General features: G+C 36.7%; 1 protein-coding gene across 1 annotated transcript in view; it reads left to right on the top strand.

Moving 5' to 3' along the window:
* The window catches only part of LOC110028536 (asparagine synthetase [glutamine-hydrolyzing] 2), a 48,003-nt gene that overhangs the window by 9,451 nt on the left and 14,095 nt on the right, over positions 1-24,457 (top strand). Inside the window, exons 2-4 of the mRNA XM_020730434.1 lie at positions 5,100-5,238; positions 17,342-17,437; positions 17,579-17,720. Coding sequence (XP_020586093.1) covers positions 5,100-5,238; positions 17,342-17,437; positions 17,579-17,720 — 377 coding nt within the window. The remainder of the gene's footprint in view (positions 1-5,099; positions 5,239-17,341; positions 17,438-17,578; positions 17,721-24,457) is intronic.

The following is a 24,457-nucleotide window of genomic DNA, read 5'->3' on the forward strand; positions in this document are numbered from 1 at the left end:
AGGAGGGAAAGTGCACGATTTAGAAGTATTAGAGGCGTGAACACTCTCAAGGGTAGCAGTATACGATCTGTTTGAAGCCATCACCAAAAGAGGGAGACGTGGCGATAGAACAACGAAGTTACACTGGACGGAAGAGCAAAAGCCAAAAGGGGATCAACCCCGTCCAAGTTGAGCAGAGGGTGGAAATGCGAACTCTCTGCTTCGAGCCTGAGGAAAGGACGAGCCCGTGGAAATGCGAACTCTCTGCGCCCGGGAAGTGTCCTTCAAAACGACGAAGGACTACAAGAGAAGACGTTCCAAACGGGGACGAAGGACTGCGACGAGAACGAAAAATGAACCAGACCTTCCAAACAACGTCGACTATGAAGGACTGCGACGAGAACGAAAAAATCCTTTCGAACGGCGACGACGACAAAGAACTGCGGGGTATACGCAACGAGACAAACCCAAGGAAGGGTCTTCGAGCTTGACATTGCGTTAAGATGTCGTAACAGACGCTAGGGTTCGACATAAGGCGAAAACCTAACAGAGCCGAGCACAGGAGAAGACGTCATTATATATATATATATTAAAAACTCAAGGGCTAATATATTAAAGAGAAAAGATGCAAATAGGTTGTATGAGTATGCCCAAAAAATAGACACCCAACCCACACGGTACAATACACACAAAAAAGTCAAAAAGGGTACATATAAAAATAAAAAAAAAACCCAAAACCACCAGGGCACAAAAAAAGTGAAGGTCATTCCAATTTAGTCATGCTCTTGTCTTTAGTTCTCTGAAGGGATCCAACTAACAAATTGGTAAGGTGCATATCATTACCCGAAATAACCAAAATATCATTCATAAGATTTCTGAGCTCAGGTAGATTTTCATTCTTCTTCTTCCTCCTAGAAGTGTAAACCTGCCATTCCTCTTCCGAAGAATCAGTTTGATGAGTTGGTAGAGCTGTAATAGAAGGAATACCAATCTTAGTACCCACAATAAGTTCTAGTATATGTGAAGTATGAGATGCCTCTACACCGGATACATCTTGAAGATGGGGAGCTGCGAGGTTCTCCTGATTATCAGTCTGAACACTATCCCTTGTAAGTAATAGTCCTTTAGTATTGTTTTCTATGGGGTTTAAAGGTGTCAACATCACATCAATCTTAGTAATCGCAGTAACAATAACAATAGTGTCAGGGGGGTCCACAGGGGCAACATACACGTCCTGTCTGGTAGTATCCTCCCTAGGTGGAACTAAAATGTCCAGAGCAGTGGGGTTAGCCCCATCCTTATTCACTTGAACCTTAGATTTCAAATTGGATGAAGCCTATGACATTCGTCAAGGGTATGCCCAAACATCTTACAGTGGGTACAATAAAAAGTATGGAGGTCTGTCTTCCATGACGATTTGTTGCCAATATCTATTATGAGTTGTGCCCAACCAAACTTCAGTAACATTAAGTATAGTAATATCCTTTTCTACAAATATTCTGGCCACAGAAAGTCTAGTTAGATTGAAAGTGGGTAGATCTAGCTTCATAGGGTCCCCAAGGATGACCCTAATAGAGTAGAGAACCTAATGATGTAAAAAGTGCGGCTTGAGACTATGTAGACTAAACCATACCGGTATAACGGGAGATTCATGATTTAGGTCAAAATCAGGAGCACTTAAGTAACTTTATTGATTTGTTTGCGATATTAAGATGTAGTCTTCAGTCACGATTAGTTGAATCAACACATGTCTCCCATCCATGAGTCTCACTTTTCACTTCCCTGCTAGTTTAAGATTATCAACACTATTTCTGATAATTTCCATAGGTGGGTGCCCCCACTGAAATTTTCTAATAAGAGCAAACTTGAATTTCTTCGTCAGGGTTGAAATTTTTAAGTTAAAGAAAAAGATTGCTGCTTTCCCATCTTTTCTACTTTCTTTCTTAACAAAGAGCAATCACTTGTACCATCGCTACTATCCTTATAGCTTGAGGGGAAGACAACCACAGACTCAAACCACGTGGGCAAAGGAGGCTTTGTTCGGCTTAACCAAAGAAGAAGGGAGCGCCATCAGAGCAGGGAGATCTGTCGGCGTTCACCTGTTGGGAGGTCCCCGACACGCAAACGAAACGAAGCTGGAGAATCTGTCGGGCAGGGCGCAGCGTTGAAACAGATTTGCGACAGACGTCGATGCCTCCTATTGCAGGAGAAGCCGCAGACGCAAACCACACATTTGATGTAGATGCAGATGTGAATGTGTGAAGCAGATGACGCACGTTCGTGAGACGCGGAAAGATGCGAGCCTCAGTCGACGTCGAAGCAGATGATGCAAGCCGACGACGACGGAGAAGACAGATAGGAGAAGATGACGCCTGAGAAGGCGCAAAATGCCGTAACAGTTGCTAGGGTTTGCCATAATTCAAAACCCTAGCAGAGCCGATACCAGGAGAAGTCTCGCCAAGCCATGGATATGATCAATTATTCTAGTGTTTGAAACCATGTGCAATGTGTCATCATTGCTAAGATACCACACACACACACACAGAGATAGATAGATATATATATATATATCTATCTATCTCTGTGTGTGTGTGTGTGGTATCTTAGCAATGATCACATGGTTTCAAACACTAGAATAATTGATCATATCCATGGCTTGGCGAGAAGATGCATGGAGAACTAGTTGAGAAGGCTAGGATGCTCCGGAGAATAAATAATCAATGGGGTTAAGTGGAGCTTAGAAATTTATTGAGAAGACCACCATATTAAAAACTGGTGAAACTCCTTTGCCTAGAGCTAACAAGCTTTCTAATGAGAAGAATGAATGAAATTCACAGACTCTTGAGAAGAAATGCAATTGAAAAGACTCCACTTTAGGTAGCTTTAAAAATAATCTCTATTGTTATCATTTAATCTTGGAGGATGATAGTGCGATGTATTAGAGTAGATATTTGTAGCTCACCCTCAGATGAATGGACAAACAAAAGTTATAAATGATGATTTGAAAAATCTCCTCGAGTGTTTTGTAAGCAAGAATATTGATATTTGATTCTTTTTTAAGTTGAGTCTATTTACAATCGGTCCACTTGCCAGTTGACAGGCCACAACCTATTTAAGATTATTTACCAGAGAAACTTTCTAATGCCATAGGAGTTAGTAACGATATTTTCCAACTTTTGAACTTGGTATTTGACTTAGAAACCAAAGTTAGGGAAATCCAGACCTTATATGAGCAAGTGAGAAAGAAAATTACCAAGCAAATCACCAGGTACTAAACAAGTTCGAAAAATCTTAGAATTTTAAAAAAGGAAACTTGGAATGGATTTGGATGAAGAAAGAGAGGTTTCCTACAGGTTTTTTTGGAAAGCTCAAGCCTAGAGTTGATGATTCTTTTAAGCTTGTAAAAAATGTGAATGTAATGCTTATAATATTGATTTGTCGAAAGATTATAACATTATTGCTCTTTTAAATTCTTTGACTTGTTGCTTTTCTATGAGGATTATACAAAAGTTGTCAATGAAGAAGATAAAACCTCTCCTAGCCGAGGAGAGTGATGCGGGAATGGGTCCTGTTTCACGTTTCTGCGACCCCTATTTACGTTGGATTGCAAATTGGGACAACATCTTGTTTTGTTCATAATAAAAGCTGGTAATTCCCGCCTATTTGCTGCCACCGGTCCTTGTGTGCCCTAATTTTCTTTTTTTATAAATTAGAATTACGTTTGTTTTTGCTTGAGACTATTTGTATGTTATTTCCTAATTTTGGGAGTTTTGGCTTTTGGCTTATGCAATAGAGGATGTTTCCTCTAGTTTCCTCTTATCAGTGTTGTATTCTTGATCTTTCTCAGGCGGTGTGCCTTTATCTTGATTGAATAGTGGTGATCTATCTCACCCATACCTTCACATCCGCTGCCTACTTGTTTTCGTCATCGAACTTGCTGTCCAGCCGCTGGTCACACCCATTTTCAGCTGTGACTGCTATTTATGCCTCCATTGCTCATCCTACTAATATCCCATTGCTTGATTCTTCCACACTATCCGTTCCTCATCCTACTAATATCCCATTGCTTGATTTTTCCACACAATCTTGGAACCCTAGATCAGTGTCATATAGGCTTGCAAGTTCTTACACAGTGATGAAGTGTGTGGAAAGGCTAAGCAAAAAAGCCCAATGCCCTAATGTCATGAAAAGAATTAGAAAGAACTGTTTCACTTCTTATGTCATCATTTGCAGAAAGGTTATATAATCCTAGTAGTATTTTTATCAGAAGACATAAATTTGGTGCTAAAAAAAGCGATATACATTTAGTTAAGTTATTAGGGATAGCCAGCTGGGCCCTCCGATTGGTGAGAGAGTAACTGGATAAGTGTAATTTCAGGCGGTAAGGAGGCACTGGGGCGGACAATAGGTTGAAAAGAAGCCCGCATGTGTTGCAGTAATTCTGGCTCCAGATGTGCACCTTCCAGGGCTTCAATCTTCATCACACTTGCATGGAGGCTATTCAGTTTTTAGATTAGAGATGAGACTATTCTAAACTAACGGACAGCATTAGCAATCGATTAAGATTTTTATTACATAAACACAGAATAAATTTATATATTTGTGTTTTTCTTTGCTTAATTTATGTAGACGAGATTATTCTACACTAAAGGTCAGCATTAGCAATCGATTAAGATTTTTATTACATAAACACAAAATAAATTTATAAATTTGTGTTATTCTTGGCTTAATTTTTGTTTTGGGGAGCCATGTAAATTTCCAATTTAAAAATTTTTAGTTTCAGAATGCATAAATTATGTTTGTATTTTTTATAGAGAAAGTCGTCTTAGATGGTTTGTTCTCATTAAATGTCGACCATCTGATGACCTTGTTAGGAGAGTAGAGGCTTGTTATGCTAAAGAAAAGCAGAGGTAGATTTAAAAAAACTTGTGCATATTGTATAAAAATGATCATAATCTCTGAGAATTAAATGAAAATATGAAACTCAATAGAATGCTGGCGCCACTTAGTGGGATAATGGCTTGTTGCTGTTGTATTTTTGATATCCCTGTATGCTTTTCTGATATTTAAGTTTTTGAAGTACCTATTTATCAACTTTAATTTGATTGTTATAAAACCAGGTTACGACACAGGGGCCCTGATTGGAGTGGCATACATTGCCACCAAGACTGCTATCTGGCTCACCAAAGATTGGCTATTGTAGATCCTACTTCGGGTGATCAGCCCCTTTACAATGAGGACAAGTCGATTATTGTCACGGTTTGTGATTCTGATGCAATTGGACTTAATTTTAATGAAACAAAATCTGTGACTAATGATAAATTCATGTTTTTTTTTTTAATGCTGAATGCAATTTTCCATGTCATACTATGCCTCTACTCAAATTAATTTGCTTTCCCATTATACTTTGAAATTTTATTTATGGATTCGGCTTGTGAATTCCCATGCCATAATATTTTAAATCTTTTATCCATTCTAATTATACATTGCATGTTCTTACTCTACTGCTCGTAGAGAAGCCTGGTAGAAAAAACTCACTTTATTATCATACAAGATGGGGTAAGCATTCATTTTGCTTCCTATAATATCAAAGGATATCATACTTTTCTCGGAACAATAATTAATGCTAATAATTACAATAATTTTAAACGTTTTTTAAAGTTTTTATCAGCTTTTATTCCCATGTTTTAGTGCAGCCTGCGAACTTTCATCACCAATTATTTCTTTGTTAAAACTACTGCAGTCCGCCTGCTGCTCCAGCCAGGTCTACTTGTCAGCAAGTGGACTGTAGCAATTTTGACAAAGAAAAAATTTTTAATGCAAGTGTACTCCTGTCATATTGTCATGGCTGGCCTAAAAGAATATGAAGCATTCATAGGCACGATATCACACCAAACATGATTGTGTAGCTTGTCCCCCTTAAAAAAATCCACGAGACATCTCTTATCAACTGTAATCTTATTTTCTTTCTTCAACCATGACAAAGAATATGATTGAGAATGCTTCTGGGTAGTGAGACTCAATTTGTCCGTCAATTATGTAGATGCTACATTTTCAAAACTGTCTCTATCTATAATTAGATTGCACATCTTTCCCTTTACGATACAACAATATGTTGCAGCGGAACTACCGTTGCTCTCTCATGGGATCAGTATGAAGGACCCATCGAATTACTGACATCTTTTCTTTATCTGTGGGCAACTGATATTCCTTTTCTAGTAACAATTTTTAATAAAAAAAGTTAGTGTATTAAAAAATTGACACGTCATGTACGGGGAGTTAAACAGAAGGATCTCGTTTCCCTCATCCTTTCAAGCCCGAGCGTAAGAAAAAGCCAGAGGAAGCGAGAGAAAGAGAGCGTGAGAGACAGAGGAAGAAGCAGTGGCAGAAAGAGAAGAAGAAGCAGTGGCAGAAAGAGAAGAAGTAGTGATTGAAGGAGAAGAAGCAACAACGACAAAAGGTGAAGATGAAGTTGCGGTAAAAGAAGAAGAGGAAGGAAGAGGAATATTTGCCTGTGAGGAACGAAGCCGAGGGAGGAGATGTCGAAGACGTCTTGTATGAAGGAAGACGAAATTGCGTTCTGTTGCTTATGAGAAAGAATTGGGGTGGTGTCGTCTCTGCGGGAGGAGCGGATGAAGTAAAAAATAAAGGCTTACATGCATCATTGTCTGCGTGTGGGAGAAGTTGGGTATGAGAGGGAAGCTTGTTCCCTGACCGAGGAAGAGGAGACCGCATGTTGGTTTTCTGCGGTAGGGTTGATCTAAGCCATAACGTGGGAGAAGGGGAAGTCAAATTCGAGCATCCTCTGTGTGCTAAGGAAGAGGAGGCTTGCGTATGTGGGAGGCTTCGATAAATCATGTGATAGTGCAAGGGCCGAAGCCAAGCCAACGATCCTTCCTGCCTGTTGTGCGCAACCAACGTGGAGCTGAATGAATTAGTAAATGTGAGGGTTTTAACATATTAATTATGAATTTAATATATTTATATTTATATATGTTTAATTATTAAAATATTAATAGTAGGTTTAATTAAGTCATAGTTTTGAAAAAATGATCGGGAAAGGTGATTGAGGAAGGATCAACCAAATAAATTTAATTGTAGTAAGTTCTACTTGTGTTTTTTAATTTTGAAGATATGTTAATACTTAAAATAATGTGTAATTAAGAAATACTTTATGATTTTGAGAATAATTGTAAAATTAAGATGATTAAGAGAGATTATAAAATTAACATATTGTTCTGTTTTGTTTTTATAAATACCAAACTGAAGAGAAAATTAAAGATTAAGTGTCTTCAGGAATCATCAAATAAGATCGAGGTGAGTAATTATGTTTTTGAATCACAATTGTATTTATTATTTCAAGATATATTTTTATTTCAGTTTTTCAGAACTTTATATTATATATCATTGAGGCTTGGATTAGAATTGACTATTCATATTATTCTGTATAAAACATGCACATTAGCGATTACGTATAAACAATTACATTATAGTTTTTTTAAGAAGAATTTATACGACTACATGATATGTGGATTTCAGTATAGGTACATATATTAGTTTATTGCATGATCTATAAATTTAATAAGATTGCATTTTATATATCAGTGGATAGACGTAAAGTGTTTCATAAGAAAAGAATGTATAATATGAAAAATGAAGTAGTGTATGCATGATTGCTTGTATGTGTATGAAAGAGGAGTTCACCCCCTTATGGTACAAACAGAAGATGTCAGTGTATATGCGTGCATAAACTATGTTCTACTATCCCAGACAATTGTGATGTTTATATCGCTAACTGTTATGTCGACGGGAGAATATCGGACAGGGGCGAGCATGTATCTTTCCACCCCAAACAATCGTGTAAATTAGATCACGAACCACTGTGCTGATGGGATAATATTGGTTAGGGGTGTGTTAAGTTATGTTTTGACGGTGCATCTAAGACAAATATGATTGTTAATAGGATGAAATAAAAGTAAAGTTAAAGATTAAACCATGAAAAGTACAGTTAAAGTAGATGCATATCAAAGTTTGTTATTTCTAGTGAATAAAGATCACGAACACTTAGATTAGATTATTATAGATCTTTTATAGTAAAATATGAGAGGCTGGCACACATATTACTTTATTTTCTACATTAGATTATTATAAGATCTTTTATAGTAAAATATGAGAGGCTAGCATGCGTTTTGCTTTATTTTTATTGAGTTACTATAGTTTAAAAGGGTGATTTCTTCGTTGGGTTATCTGCACATAACATGTTATGTTATTTTAATAATTTTTAAGGTTTACAATTTTAAAACAGATGAATATTAGATGAGCTAATATGTAGAAGATGCGAGAACAACAACGGGTAAAATTTTTACTTGTTAATTGATTTTTTTTCTTTAGTTGCTATTTCATGAATATTTGAATATTAAATTGTTAGGGATAAAATTTGAATAATATAAAGCTAAATTCTACCGTTCAACCGTCTATTTTCACTTTGTTAATTCCAAGTCCCGGGCTGGGTCGTGACACCTCTCTACTCTCCTTCTCTAGGTCTTCTCCATCTGCCTCTTCCATTGCACCCGATTTCGTGAAAAATATCACCCCTATGCTTGGACAATCAGATGCAACGTGCCCAAAGTCATGACATTTGAAGCACTTTCTTATTGGGATGACTTTAGGAGTACTGACAGGCTCCATCTTTTCTCCACTATGTACGGGGTTCTCCTCTGGCGGGGTTGGCTTGGGTGCTCTACTGAGTGCACTGTTACTACCTGATACTCTGATTGAACTCCATCTGTATTGTGTGACGGTCTGGTTTTCTTACCTTCAATGTTGGGGTTTATACTTCAAGTTATGACCAATAAGACTGTGGATGGACCACCTTATTGATAAATTATTTCAAATTTTCAAGATATCTTGCCACTGTGTGCTTCTTTGGTTTTACCAACTCACATTTCAGCATGACTTGATCAAAGTCAGTTGTGCACTCCACAAAAGTCTCTCTGCTGCAGGTTGTGGAGTTTTATGACATTATCTCCTAGTTATGTATAATGTTTTGTTGGTAAGGTTCGGGGAGATATTTACACATTATCTTCATTTCATCTTGGATTAGGTAGTGATCTTATTTATACATGTTATACGTTTTTCTCCTAGTTATGTATAATAGCCTGAAGTGGTCCTTCTATGAACAGGTTATCTTGCATAATTATCATCAATGTGACCTTCCAGCTATAAATTTTCATATTTTTTGTAAAGAACTCCTTTCCTAGTATTTGATTTTAAGTTATGAGAACTCTACAAGCATTCTTGAGTGAGATTTCTTCATTTTATGCATAAATAAACATTAAATAATTATAACAAATGTTTTATTGGGCAAGTGTGAGAAAGATAAATTATGTTGACATCAGCTCTTTCTTCATTAGTATATAGTTTCTAGCCCAGTTTCGTAGGAGTTTCATCTGGCTTATAGTCTGTCAAGATTTTGATTGTTTATATACAACCTAGTAATACATCAATTACTTCAATTTAAATCAATTTGTAATTTAACAACATAAATCCAATTCAAATAGTCTTAAAATAAAAATTTTACATCATAATCATTTTTTATACAAGTCTTTAAGCTGAGAAAAACTTGATACTAACTTGAATTTTTTGTGAAAATAGGAAAAAATGTAAAATTTTCCCTAAAACCCAAGCATTCCTCTGCCCTTCTTCCCTGCTGCTCTCTGTTTCTCGGTTCTGAAGGAGTTTTGGGAAGAATGATGGAATGGAATTGCAAATGCTTAGTGCTTTTGGTCTTTATATATATATTTAAAAAAAAACCCAAGGGCTAATAAATTAAAGAGAAAATGATACAGATACATTGTATGAGTGGGCTCAAAAGTAGACACCAAACCCACACGGTACAACACATGCAAAAAAATCCAAAAAAAGAGAAGCTAAATATAAGATCAAAAAAGCCAAAACCACCAAGGCGCGAAAAAGCTAGGGACGACCCAATTTAGTTCTGCCTTTGACTTTAGTTCTCGGAAGGGAGTCAATTAACAAATTGACGAGGTGCGTACCATTATCCGAAGTAACCAAAGTATCATCCATTAGATTTCTGAGCTCAAGTAGATCTTCATTCTTCAAAGTGTAAACCTGTAACCTGTCATTCCTCATCCGAAGATTGACCTTGCTCATTCGGATGAGATGGTAGAGTTGTGGTAGAAGGATTGCCAACCGTTGTACCCACAATAGTTTCTAGTGTATGTGAAGTAAGTGTGGTTGCCTCTACACCAGATACTTCCTGAGCATGGGGAGCTGCAAGGTTCTCCTGATTATCAGTCCGAACACTATCCTTTGTAGGTAAGGATCCTTCAAGATTGTTTTTAATAGGGTTTGAAGGTGTAGGTTGCCCAACAGAGCTATCCAACATCACATCAATCGCAGAACAAAAACAGTATTGTCAGGGGTGGTCCATAGGGGCAATTAAATCAGAACCAAATCCTGTCTCGTGGTAGTTTCCTCTACATGTGGAGCAGATATGTCTAGAGCAGTGGGGTTAGACCCATTCTTCACTTGAACTTTAGATTTCATATTATGATGGAGCTTGTGGTATTTATCAAGGGTATGCCCAAACATCTTACAATGAGTACAATAAGGAGGTCTATGTTTCATGACGATTTGTTATCAATATCCGTTATAAGTTGTGCCCAACCAGACTTCAGTAGTATCAGATAAAGTAATATCTCTTTTCACAAGTATTCTGACCACCGAAGGTCTGATTAGATTGAAAGTGGGTAAATCAAGCTTCATAGGATCCCCAAGTATGATCCCAATAGAGTAGAGAACCTGGTGATTAAAAAAGTGCAGTTTGAAACCAGATAGACTAAACCGTACCGGTACAGTGAGAGATTTATGATTTGGGTCAAAATCAGGAGATCACTTGAGTATTACAATAGTAGTCTAACTCCAACCTTAAAAACCAATCATCATTGAATTATTGTATAGCAGATATGTTAACATATTTGGTAGTCGATATTTTTTTTTCTTGATTTCAAATTAGGGTAATCTTTTTTAACTTTAAGTATGTCCCACGGCTTCCCCAGTTTCATTCGTCTTTGTGAAGAATATGTATAATTTACTAACTTCTAAGATCAAATGGCTATTGTTTACATTACAAAACTAATTAAAAACTGTAAATTTTGTTAATTAAATTTAATTAAATTTAATTAATATTAAGTTGAAATTTGTACGTTGTTGTATTTCCGGTTCCTACAGGAATTTTGTATCTCCCTATTTTCTTCTTCGTTTAGACATTACTACAGGTGGACGGAGATGGATAGAGTCAAAATCTTCAGCTACCACCCTAGATCAACTAAGACAGCCAATTCAACCACGAATTTATACCCTTACTCATAGTTAATCTGAAGATCCTACTACTATAGATGCTGATGCTAATAAGGTCTAATGAGTGTTATGTTTCATTTTATGTTGTAGAGACGTCTTTATAGTGTACTGCTGTTTAAATGATTGTGTTTTGTTTTAGTTGTGTTGCTTTTGATGTAGTGTTATCCTTATTATGTTATCTTATTTCAGATGATAGGGGAAACTTAATTGAGTTATCTTTAATCAAACCATTGATTTATTGTATTCACTTTTCCTCTTACGGATGGAGATATGGACTTCAGGAAAATTTTTAAATAATTCATATATTTTCTACAATGAGAAGTGGCTTATGAGAAGTTTTAAAATTTGAGGACTCATTTTTTGTAAGTTAGAAAGATTGTAACAACTCATTTTGATGAGTAGTTGAACGTTTTCGTCTCCTCGATGAATGAATAAGAGAAAGTGGGGGAGACAAAAGAGTGGGAGACGAAGCGAGCGGTTGGGCACTCAAAGGGGTGGTTTTGTTCTATAAGTTGAGAATCGAGAGCACCTAAGGGACGATCGCTGGAGACGAAGAGCGACTCCAATCATACAAATAGCTTACATGGGAAGCTAATCGACATTTATGAAGGTAGAGATCGAGAACGAATTTTTATGATGAGAGATTGTAATAACTAAAAGATTAATGATAATAAAATTGAGAATTTAAGTTAATTCTAATTAAGTAATTATGTTAATTCAGTGGAATGGATGCACCTGAGATTATAGAAGAGGGAAGTTTGGTTGGAAATGAACAAGTACCACATGTTATAAATATGAACATGAATACCCTGATCTAAATGATGGGTGCGATGAAGCAACTAATTCAAAAGTCTAGATCACAGCTCAACGGAAGTGGTTTTCTTCATGTGGAAAAGTACTTGAAGATATTTTAAGATTTGCGTCCACCTTTGTTCAAGAGATCCAAAGATCTAACTGAAATTGAGAACTGATGGATGTAAATAGAGAAAATATTAAATAACATGGCGTGTCTGAATGAAAGAAGGGTACCTTTAGCTACATTTGTGTTGGATGGAAAAGCAGAAAGGTGGTGACGTGGGCAGTGTTAGGACAGATTTGGGGACATACTGAACATGATGGTAAACTAGGAGGATTTTGTGAAGCATTTCAGAGAGAAATTTGCTCCTCTATCTTCTCGAAGACAGATGCAAAACGAGTTCATTAGCTTGGTGCAGGGAGAGAAAAGAGTCGTGCAATATGAAGCACAGTTCACTACGCTGTTGAGGTATGCACTGTAGTTGATCGTAAATGTAGAGGAGAGGATAAGTATTACAGTTTTCTTTCCGGATTGAAGGATTCAATCAGATAACCATTGGTGCCTTTGTGAATTGATGATGTTGATAGAGCGGACTAGATGAGCGTAAATTGATTATCAACTCACTCAAAAGCGTAAAGATATATCCAAGAAGAAGAGTATGGATGAAGGAAAATAGGTGATTCAATCAGAGGGATCTAATGGGAAGAAGTCTAAGTTCAATTCAAGTGGATTCAATAATGGCACGACTTAGCACCGTAGCATCATGTGCCGAATATGGTAGACATCATAAGGGTGAATGGTTGATGGGCCAACATATGCTACCGGTGTCATCGGTCTGGTCATATAGCAAGATATCACTTGGCCAGAAAATCACTGAAGTTCAAAAATCAAGTAGAGTTCCTTTTCAGAAGAATGCATGTGGGTAGAGAAGGATAAAGGCAATAACTTCAGCTCCCACCCAAGTTTAATCATGATAGCCAGTTTGATTGTGAGTTTATAACCTTACTCATAATGAGTCTAAAGAACATATTGTTGTGAATGCTGATGCTAAAAAGGTCTAATGAGTATTTTATTTCACTTTTAATGTTCTAGAGGCATCTTTATATTGTATTGGTGCTTCAGTGATTGTGTAATTTTAATTATGTTATGTTGCTCATATGTGATATTAACCTTGTTATGTTATCTTATTTTAGATGATGGGGGAATAGTTCAGTTATCTTGTATCAGACCTTTGATTTATTGTATCCACTTTTCATCCTAAGGATTGATATATAAACTTATTCATGGAAATTTATAAATAATGTCTTCTACAATGAGAAGTGGTTTATGGGAAGTTTTAAATTTTGAGGATGAAATTTTCGTAATTTGAGTCGACTTTAACGCCTCATTTCAATTAGTCGAGCATTTTCGTCTTCTCGATGAATGAATAAGAGAAAGCGGGGGAGACAAAAGAGATGGGGTTGAAGTAAGTGATCGGGCACTCGAAGGGGCGGTTTCATTCTATAAGTTGAGCATTGAGCACATCTATGGGACGATCGGTGCATACAAAGAGAGGCAGAGAGAGCGAGAGAGGTTAACCTGGACTCCAATCATGAATGCGAGCTTACCTGAGGAGCCGGTTGACACTTACGAAGGTAGTGGATGCCAGTTCTGGTCGTGAATGCAAGCTTACTTTGGGAGTCGATTAACACTTACAAAGATAGTGATAGAGGTGTGAGTGGCTCGTGCATGTTGTTGATGAAGGCTCGCAGAGAAGAAGAAATGGAAGAGTCATGTGATTCTAATACCAAAGATTTGACATCGTGAGAAGAAGTCTATCCGCATCAAGGAAAAAAAGAGGAACATTACCGTGCTGTGTACTGGATAGGGGAAGAGCCGAGCCAAGTTCTTGGGGAGGTAAGGGGTACTTTTCGTGTTTTATGTTATTTATTTATTTAATTGTTTTAATTTATAAGTTCTATTATATTAATATTAAAACCTTTTTGAATTATTAAGAATGATTAAATTTGACAATCAATCAAATTAAGAGACTATAAGCAATCAAGATCAAGCAGTGAGTTTGAGCTGGGTAAATTTTAACTAGATATTTTAAAGTAATTTGATATAAATCAGGAATAAAAAGAATAACAATAGTAATAATAATTTCAAAGAAATTTTAATGAGAATTGTAACGTTTATAATTTAAGCATAGCAACATAATAAGTCTTAAGAATGAACGATCATAATCTAAATTAAATGATGTAATAATGAAGCAGTAAATAATAATAATTAATAATATAATAAAATTTTATTAATGTGTATATTTTTGTATAATGTGTGTTCAATTGAAGGAGAACATTGAGGTGAGTACTCTTATTTTTTATATGTAGTAGCATTTTTTTTCTTAATCAGTTGTGTTGATATTTACTTCTACCTATTACTTTACCTGTCAAGTTTCATTTTGATTTATATGCTCTTTTTTTTATTGGTCATATTATTGTGATGATATACATTTTAGCAATAATCATTATTGTGCATTATTTAAAGGTATATAAATTATGTGGAGTTGAACGAAATAAACAGTTGATTAATATGAGCTACATATACTACTTGTATATGCATGCTTGATTATGATGAAGTTCACTTTTGTATGGTACTAATTAGGGGACGTTAAGTTATATGTACATGTAAACAAGGATATTAATGTTTATGTGACTTAATTAACATAATTTTAGACGATACCCCTGTGACGGATGTACATAGATTAAAATGATTTAGATATCTAAATGATATAGTAAGACATGGCTAATGTATGAAACTTCCTTGAATGATCATATTAGAGTATAAACTGTCAAATATTTTTATATTGATTTATTTCATGTTTAACTAGTATCCATATCATTTATTTCTCATTATGTTACTGTAATTTACAAGTTGGAGTATTCACTAGCAGTTGTAGCTCATTCTATTTTAAATTAACCTTTCAGGTTTAATGATTTTAATTATAAGATGAGTAATAGATAAGGGAATACCTATAGAAGATATGGACAATTTGAACTTAGGTAATTTAATTTACTTTTTGTAGTGCCTCTTTCATTTCATTTGGATCATTAGTTTTTAGTTATAGAAAATAAAAATAGAAAAAAAATTGCTTTCATCGTCTGAGTGCTGCTCCCATCATAGTTAATTCCAAGTCCCGAATCAGATATTAAGTCCCACTCATCTAGTCCTATACTACTTATAAATACTAGAGTTGACGAGTCTAGTATGTTTCAACAATACCCAAATCACATGTAAAAAAATTGTAAGTTCAAAATCATCTAGACTAATAAAATTCAAGTGAATCTTAGACATAAAAGTTTTAAATGTTCAAATTCTCCTGATGATGATCGAGTTGATAAAATATTTCAACAATAGGTCATTTTTAAATTAACTTTTCAAAGTAACCAACCAAAATATTCAATTTAAAATAAATCACTACTTAAAGCAAATTTCATCCACTCTCTGCAACAATTTATTTGAGGTGATAAACTTTTGATCGACTTTAGCTCACAATGAGCGAATATCGCATTGAATATTACTATATTCACACTCAAAATAATTTCATGTTTGTAAGGATGTGACCCAAGTCGTTTGTCATGGTGGTTTGGACTCCATACAATATAACGGTTACGATCAGCCTTCTGACCGGGTGAGTGTCGCCGTTGTGAATCATATGGGCACGATTGATTGACATAGAGCCTTCTATCAACTAATATCGACTTAAATTTATTCCCTTAAACTAACATCCACCTAGATCTATAGGAGTCCTTTAGACGACGTGACGTATGGTTGCTGACAAAGATCCTTAAATCATGTTGGGTTGACTATCTTTTTTGACTAAGTAGATCAGCGACCTTGACAATTCAGAGCAACAGAACATAGGATTTTGATCGGGTTCATTATCATTTTCCCCCACCGTTCTCTTTATGTTCAAGGTAATAAATTGTATAATCTAAACTCATTGTCTATTGTTACTATATATTAAATATTCAAATCTAAATACTAGCCTTGATCAAAAGTACTCTTCTTTTTTTGAGAGGGGTAATTAATCATAGGGGTTTGTGCCTATTGGGAAATCTCGAACCCCAAATGTTAAAATTCTCGCAAAATGACAGCAGAATCTCTGAGTAATGTCTTATCTATAATCCAATTTGCTTGTTAAAAATTTGACGCGACAAAACTTTCAACAACAAATTGGAGTCTGGGTCTCATCCGAGGTCGAATTTTTGGAGCCCACAACTATACATTATCACAGTCATATTCATCCCAAAATGTGAGCTTCGGGTCTTTAAGGATTGGTGGAAGATTTATCAGGTGTTGTAGTTTCTCTTTCACTTTAGAAGGGTTTTCATAGGCTGAGCCTATTTTAGTTAATTTATTCCATTCATTGGGTAGGATGTTTGGAGATTTTGGAATTCTCCTTTGATTAATTGTTCATCTTCTCACCATCAATGATAATCAACTTTCTTGAAGAGAAATTATAACTTTCAGACATGGAGAAGGAACCAGTGTAGGCTGGAAGCAGGTTGGAATTTTTTATCCTAACTTGGCTGTCTGATACCATGCACAAAAATGGTAGAAAATACTCACTTTATTATGATAAAAGCGTGGTTAAGTATGCATAGTACTGACTTTTATATTTTAGGAATTTTTACAATTCTAGGAAAAATTTTTGCTTCTAATAATTACTGTAATTTGAAAACATTCCATTAAGTTTTTATCAGTATTTATTCCCATGTTTTACTCTAGTCTGTGACCTTCATTTACTAGTTATTTTCTTCGAGAATTAGATGCCGCCCTTTGTTTGTTGTCATTAATTTCTTCCAAATTTCTGCCCGCTGGCTGGCTGGCCTTTTATATTAAGTTTTTATTACAGGTTTTTGTTTTCTCAGATTTCCTAGTATTGCGACCATGCTTCAATTTACTTTTCCTTTTTTTTTGTTTCCTGCAGTTGAAGCTTCAGCACAGCTACTTATTGTTGATATTCCATTTCATGCAAATTATTTGCAAATTGTAGCTCTTGTTTTCCCATGAAGATATTTCTATATATGTTGAAGATATCTGAACTCTTAAATTTTTTGTTCATAGATCAACTTTTAGATTATTATCATATGCTCACCGACAAGTTTTAGTCATTAAACATCCACTGGTTATGTGTTTCAGGTAAATGGGGAGATATATAATCATCAGGAGCTGAGAACAAAGCTCAGCTCTCATCAATTCAGAACTGGCAGTGATTGTGAAGTGATTGCTCATCTTGTCAGTAATATTGATCAAGTGTTTTCTGCTACTATATTACTAGCTATTATTATCCCATTGTCTTTTTTGGACATTGTTATTGATTATAAAGTTGTTATGTTTACTGCCTAAAAATTTAACAAAATCCTTTCAATTTCACAGTATGAAGATTATGGAGAGGATTTCGTGGACATGTTGGATGGAATGTTCTCCTTTGTTCTCCTTGATACTCGTGATAAAAGCTTTATTGCTGCACGTGATGCCATTGGAATCACTCCTTTGTACATGGGGTGGGGCCTTGATGGTATGTGAATTACTTTATATTTGCTTTATCTGCTCTTGTTTTCTTTCTATTAACTCGTCCATTTTCAGGATTTAAATAATGGGTTATCCATACTTCAATCATGATATCTTATTGACAAATTCATCTTGTTTACGCTCTTTAAGCATTCAAATTTCCTATTTGATGGAAAATTTTTTTTCTACAGTTCTTGTATATAACTTAAACACTTGTGTTCTATGCGTAAGGAATAAAGGTTTCTAGGGATATTTATTAAGGACAGTTCTTACTAGAATTATACGTGAATTGTTTTGGGAATTGATACGCCATCAACAAATTCCCATCATCCGACACGAATCTCGGGGTATGACACAGATCTCAGGATGATCTTTTGAGCAAAAACATTCAAACTTTGATTAAAATCATCCAAAGCTCTTATTTTAGTAATCTTACAGTCAAATTGACTGGCACCCAATTGAACCGAAATTGGTCCAATCAGACCAAAACAAACCCCGATCAAGCCATTAAACACTTTTGGAAGTTTTCCAGACATATTTGGAGGGTTAAACTGATGTCGAATCTGACGAGCTTATAGTCGAACTTCTCGGCAATACAAATCCAATGAGCCCAAGATCGCTCAATCTGACATCATTAAGACAATCTAATGTCCATCAAACACCGTTTGATCGAGAAAATCTCTTTGGATTGTCCGATCAGAGTGAATCAAATTCTTTCATTAATTGCAACTGGAACTCTATAAATAGAGTCATACCCCTCTATTGAAAATATGAGAGATCTTGAAGCCTGAAGAAGGCTAAAACTTGGAGAAGGAGTTGAAGTCCAACTTCACTTTTGTACCGATGATCGGCCGCCTTCTGGCCAATTCGGGCTGTCGCTGCCCTCAGGCCAACTATGGCAGGCGGCGCCCCCTCCCCCACACCGATATCTGCCGCCCGACCAACTCTAGTCGTTGCATCCCTCCGACCAACTATGGCCGCCACATCCCCCAGCCAACTCCAGGCGCTATTGCTTCTGACTCCCGCAATCGCCAACCATTTTTGACCACAACTCGCTTGCCGTCTTCGATCATTATCGGCCGCCGCCCACTCCCTATGATGAAATACCGCACGAATACCGCACAAAACAACCTATGAAGCAACGCATCATCACAGACGTCGCGCCAACCTCTAAGATGGGACATTAAAGCTCTGACTTTCACTTCTCCTGCAGCGATCCTCCCTATGACAGGGCTACAAGTTAATCCACGCACTGGCGTTGTTGCTCGGGAGATTGCGTAACTCTTTTCTGCTTGTGTGACAAGTTGTTATATTTGTAATCACCAATTTATTGTTTATTTATTCAACTAAGCCAATCCCCATGGCTTTTTTCCTGTCTGGGTTTTCCAGTAAAAATACTCTGGTGTTTCTGCTCATCTTTTATATTATCTAAGTGTGCTTGGGTCTTCGTACAATGTTAAGATGTTAATTAAATGCTCTACCGCTGTGAATTCTTCTGCACATATTAGGAATGAAAAGAGAGTTAATGGTTCCTCTGTTGTGTTAACTCATGTAAATACATTTAGAGATTCATGGTATTGCTCGAATTGCTTATGTATTTGCATCTTAGCTAAACCATTCATCATGTAGCTTGCCAACCTTGAGGGTACTATTGCTGTCAGTGAAGAGTCCAAAAGTTTGGTTGCCATTTTTTTGGAGAACTTTATAAAATTAACTTTGTAGTGGCTGGTGAGCGGCTCAGTAATTCTCTAATATTTTGGTGGAAGATTTTCATGCATGCTACTCAATTCTTATGCATTTACATATCTAACATTTAAGCTTCAATTTTTACATTCATACCACCTTCCTTATGTTTGAAAAGACATTTGATACCAGAGTTAATCCAAATAACAATAGGGAAAACAAATATTATTACTCAAAAACAAACAGGGTTACAATCAAGACCCAAAACAGGAAAGGTCGGCTCTCAACTTTCTTATTTTGGAGAATTCAACATTACAATCAAGACCCAAAACAGGTTGGATTGTTCAACTGTTACCAGCTGGTCAGCCCTCAAGGAGTCTTGCGTCAGTCTCTCAGTGTTGGGGGAGCTTCGACTTCATTCGTTGAAGCTTTTGTTTATACATTGACGATGACAAAGTAGCTAGAACCTCCCGGGGCTGGCGGAACTTCGAATGTGGCCCGAGAAACACCTGGACCCCGCTAGTAACTGCGTCGCCTCCCACGGCACTGGATCTTTCATCACTTGCGAGGATACATCTATATGGATCCAATCTTCTGGTGTTGCAGTTCATGCATATAATGTTGAATTCTCCCAAAATAGCCCAAGGTTGGCTCAACTTGATTTGAAATGAGGGTAATATGAACCTCCTTGAATGGTGGTGGCCATGGTGGTATTGTATCAATTATGATGTCCTGAAATGTTCTCTTTTGTGACTGTCCCATGTCTGGAATTGGTGTCTCTATCCAATCATCCTCTGTTATCACCAAAACCACCAACGTTGCTCTGCTAGGAAGGGCACCTGTGATCTCGGACTACAAATAAGGGAGAAGGACGATGTGATTCCCCACTTTGGTGAAGGAGTAAGTGTTTTTGAATCCGTCTTGTTGAGTCCTCGATCAAATTTTCATGATCTCCTAATAAAAGGTGGCAGACATCCATGGGTACCACTTTGCATCACACCTGATCCTGCTGCTGTCTTCCAATCAAAAAATCCACTAGGCACCTCTGGGCAAACCATGGATGCTCGAATGTAAGGGCGTCATTATTGAGGGCGACAACATCAATATAATACACTTTCCGAGGACTACCATGAAGAGGGACACTTGGTTTCAATGACCACATGAAGCTTTAAATTTTGCTTTTCTTTTGAATTTTAAATAATTTTTATTTTTTCATATGCTTCATGAATGTGGTAGGGCGGCTCTCTTCTTTTGGTACATGTAAATGACAATAGAGAGCTTTCTACTATACTTGTGGATGACAATTCTCATTTTTGTATATGATAGGTGCATACATGCATAGTTTTGTAAATTTTTTTAATTTTAATGCAAAATGCAATATTTCGAGGTCAATGTTGACCATGTTCTACTTCTTCAATAATGTCAGAGAATACTGCTAGGAATACCTCTGAGTCATGAGACCCAATTTCTTAACCACCTTCATAGACGCCACATTCTTGCTGCTTCCTTTATCGATGATGAGATTACATATCTTTTCGTTCACAGTGCAACGAGTATAGAATATGTTGTAGTGAAGCCGCTATGCATCCCTTGCATCTTCAATTTGTAGGGCTCGTCAAACCACGAGCATATCACCCTCATCTAGTGGAAGATGATATACCTTAGCCTCTTCTTCGGTTGCCTCTTTATCGCTAACATCGTCCACTGCACGCACCCTGCTTGATAAATGACAACTCAGTTTATCGAACAACTGGAGGCAATACGCCCAAACCCATGGCATCTAACACATTTTTGGGTCGGGATTGTAGCAGGCGTGCTACTCTTCACAGGCTTCTTCTCACTCGATGTGGTTTTATCCTTATCTGAACTAGTTTTATCAACCCCCTATGGTATGCTCCTTTTGATGTCTCCGACTATGGATGACTGCATGAATAGTAGTGGTTGTCTGCTTTGTTTGTGCTGTCTCTCCTCCTTCAGGGCTAGGGTTTGAATATTTTTCAGTGACCAACAAGGCTGCAGTGCTCAAATTTGCTGATAGCGAGCTTCAATCCCCCAAGATATCGGGCTATGGAATGTTTCTCTAGCTCGACCAACTCACAGTTTATTTGCAGCTGGTCAAATTGCTCCGTGAAATCCTCCACTGATAGATCTCTTTGTTGTATGTGGAGTCTCAAGAACATATTCTTGTGGTAATGAGGAGGTAGGTATTTTTTCCGCATCCCTTTCCTTATCTTATCTCACCTGGTAATCTTATCACCGCTCTTTCTCTTTTTCTACATCTGCAAGTTTTCCCACCATAAGGAGGTGCTCTTTTTCAACTTTTTGGCTATTTGTTTTACCTGTTTGTCCTCTGGCACATGTACTTGAAGATTCGCTCAACTGATTGCGGTCATTCGATAAATTCGTCTGTACCCATACCTCCATCGAACTCTGGTAGATCCACTTTTGATTTGAAAATCCCTATGTCCTTCATATGTGGCCTCCTCTCTCAGTCTCCTCCGATACTGAAGTTTGAAGGCCTGTTTTCTTCAGCACTGACGTTTTTTGTATGGTATGGATTGAGACACTCATTCCTTTCTTCCCTTTTACTTTCCAGATAATGGTCGAGGGTAATCTCCCCTGGGTTCCATCATCAATCTCTGCAAGTCTATGTTGAAGTCGACGAAACTCTTGTTGTATCTCTTTGCGGATAGACTTGAGGTTGTATCTCTTTAGTGGCATGATTAGGGTTTAGGATTTGTGATAGTGGAGTGTATTTGGTGGTAGGAGAGAAAAAATTTTGTGGACGTGGCTCGAGTAGGGATGGGTGTTATGAAACCTTATGATAGGACTAGGATTAGACTAGCTCTAATACCAAATGATACCGGAGTTAACTCAAATCACTATAGAGAAAACAAATATATTACTAAAAAACAAACAAGTTATAATCAAGACTCAAAATAGGAAAGGAAATTCAACACATCACAAATCTTCAACTTGGGCTAGGCGCGGCAGCTGGTAGAGGGGCTGGAATATGTTGTGGTAGGCTGGTGGGTGGTTATAACAGGAATGGGAGAGATGGGGTGCAGCTGTTGTAGAAATGGTCGGGTGTTGCGGCTGTAGCAGTAGGTGGAGAAGGAAGTATAGTGGCTGGGAGGGGTTAGTGCAGGACAGGAGCAATAAGGAGAATGACGGGAAGGTTGACGGCAAGCTGGAAGGTTGGTAGGGAAGCAAGTTATGACAGAAACGGTGGCTAAAAAGGGAAATAGGCGGCTGGAGGAGGACTACGAGCTGAGGGTAAGAATGGGGCAGCAAATCTGGATTGGGAGGAGAGCAGCAGCAGTAGCAGGTAGTGCGTAGGAAGATGGCAGCCTCCTGTTAATGCGTAGGAAGATGCTCGCAATAAAAAGATGGATACTCACCATCTCGAGATGAGTTACAGCCGGAGCACTTTCTTGCGGTCGATGCAGCAATTTGATAGAAGTCTCAAGCAAAAACTGAACTAATGACATAAAATACCCTATATTTAGTAGATAACTAGGAGTGGGGAGGCTCCTCCCCTTGGTGGCAACTCTAGCCCCAAAATAGGAGCCTCATACTCCCTTGGTTAAACCGGTCCAACTGTTCCCAGCCAGCTCAACCCTTAGGGAGCCCCGTATCAGTATTTCACTTTTTAAAGGTTAAAATGGTGGTATTTTTTATGTGATATAAAAGGTTTGGATGGTATAAATGCAAAAAATAAAGTTTAGGTGTTAGATATGTAAATACATAGAAATTGGGTGGTATTTATATAAATGCCCCTATTTTATTTGGTCAAATTTTTAATTATTTGCTTTTAGTCATCTGCTAGAGCATCGCTATTAGTGGCATGTGATGTTTGAAGGGTGAGGAATGAAAATTTGAGTGCCTGCCAATTTTTAGAAAACCATTGCCTGAGTTGGCTAGCCGTTATGTGCCTGTTGTTTGTCTCTTGATTGGCTTATCATAATGAGCTTCAGATCTTCAATAAATATAAAAATAAGGCATATAGGACGGTGCAGGAGAATATACTTGGCTAGTGTTTGGCATAACAGTATGGTTTTATGCCAAAAAACATCATTTAGGTCTATAAAATTACAGATTTGGAGTTTTGGGTCCATGAAATTGTATTTGTTTCCCTGCATGACGTTTTTTCGGATATTTTAATGACTATATATTCGGTTCTGTCAATCTGACCTGTTTATTAGCCTCCTGCTCATAATCATTCTTATAGGATCAATTTGTTGTATCTTTATACAATCGTTCTGATTGTGAGTTTGATTTTGGATTCCCTTTTGCACCTAATGATACTAATATTTTATTTAGATTTTCTCGAGATTGGAATTAAAAGCCTTTGTCAAATTACTGTATCCAGATTCATTTTAAGATCAATAACTTGATTCATTGCCAATTTCAAGTTTTGAAACTTTTTAGTCATAATCTCTAATTTCCAAGTTGTTAATGCTCTTGAAGTTGAGAACAATAAATTTGATGAAGTGGATTTTGTTTCTTAAAAACACCTCTTCTTGTAATTTGAGTCCGTAAAAATTCATTTTGCAGGCATCTAACTAGATGCATTATTTTGTATTTCTTTTACTTTGTCTATATGTTTGTGGATTTTGATGTTTGGATATCAATATTGAATGTCTTCATTTCCTTTCTTGTAGTGTTACACATCATTTGATTTGGTGTCAAACCAACCGTTATTTTAAAACTAAATTAAACTAAACTATGTAATCAAATATGAGATAAAAATCTAAACGTGATGTAAATTCAAACCAAATGAGACAAATCTGTTTCAGTTTAGTTTTTTAGTTTAGGAGCATAAATATTTAGGATTTTTTTATTGTTCGATTTGGATAGATTCACTTGGTTTTTATATATTTTTTAGTGATTCATTCTAATTTAATTTGATAGATTTTCTCTAATTTGATGAATGATTAAATTGTCTATGATGTTTTATAATATTATTAACAAGTTTGACTTTTTTTTTTAATTTAATCGTTCAGCTTTGCTATTAAGGGTCTGTTTGGCGCAGCTGCAGCTTCTCAGCTTTTCAGCTGC

The sequence above is a fragment of the Phalaenopsis equestris genome, unplaced genomic scaffold (assembly GCF_001263595.1).
Source record: "Phalaenopsis equestris unplaced genomic scaffold, ASM126359v1 Scaffold000513, whole genome shotgun sequence".
In the NCBI taxonomy this organism is placed as follows: Eukaryota; Viridiplantae; Streptophyta; class Magnoliopsida; order Asparagales; family Orchidaceae; genus Phalaenopsis; species Phalaenopsis equestris.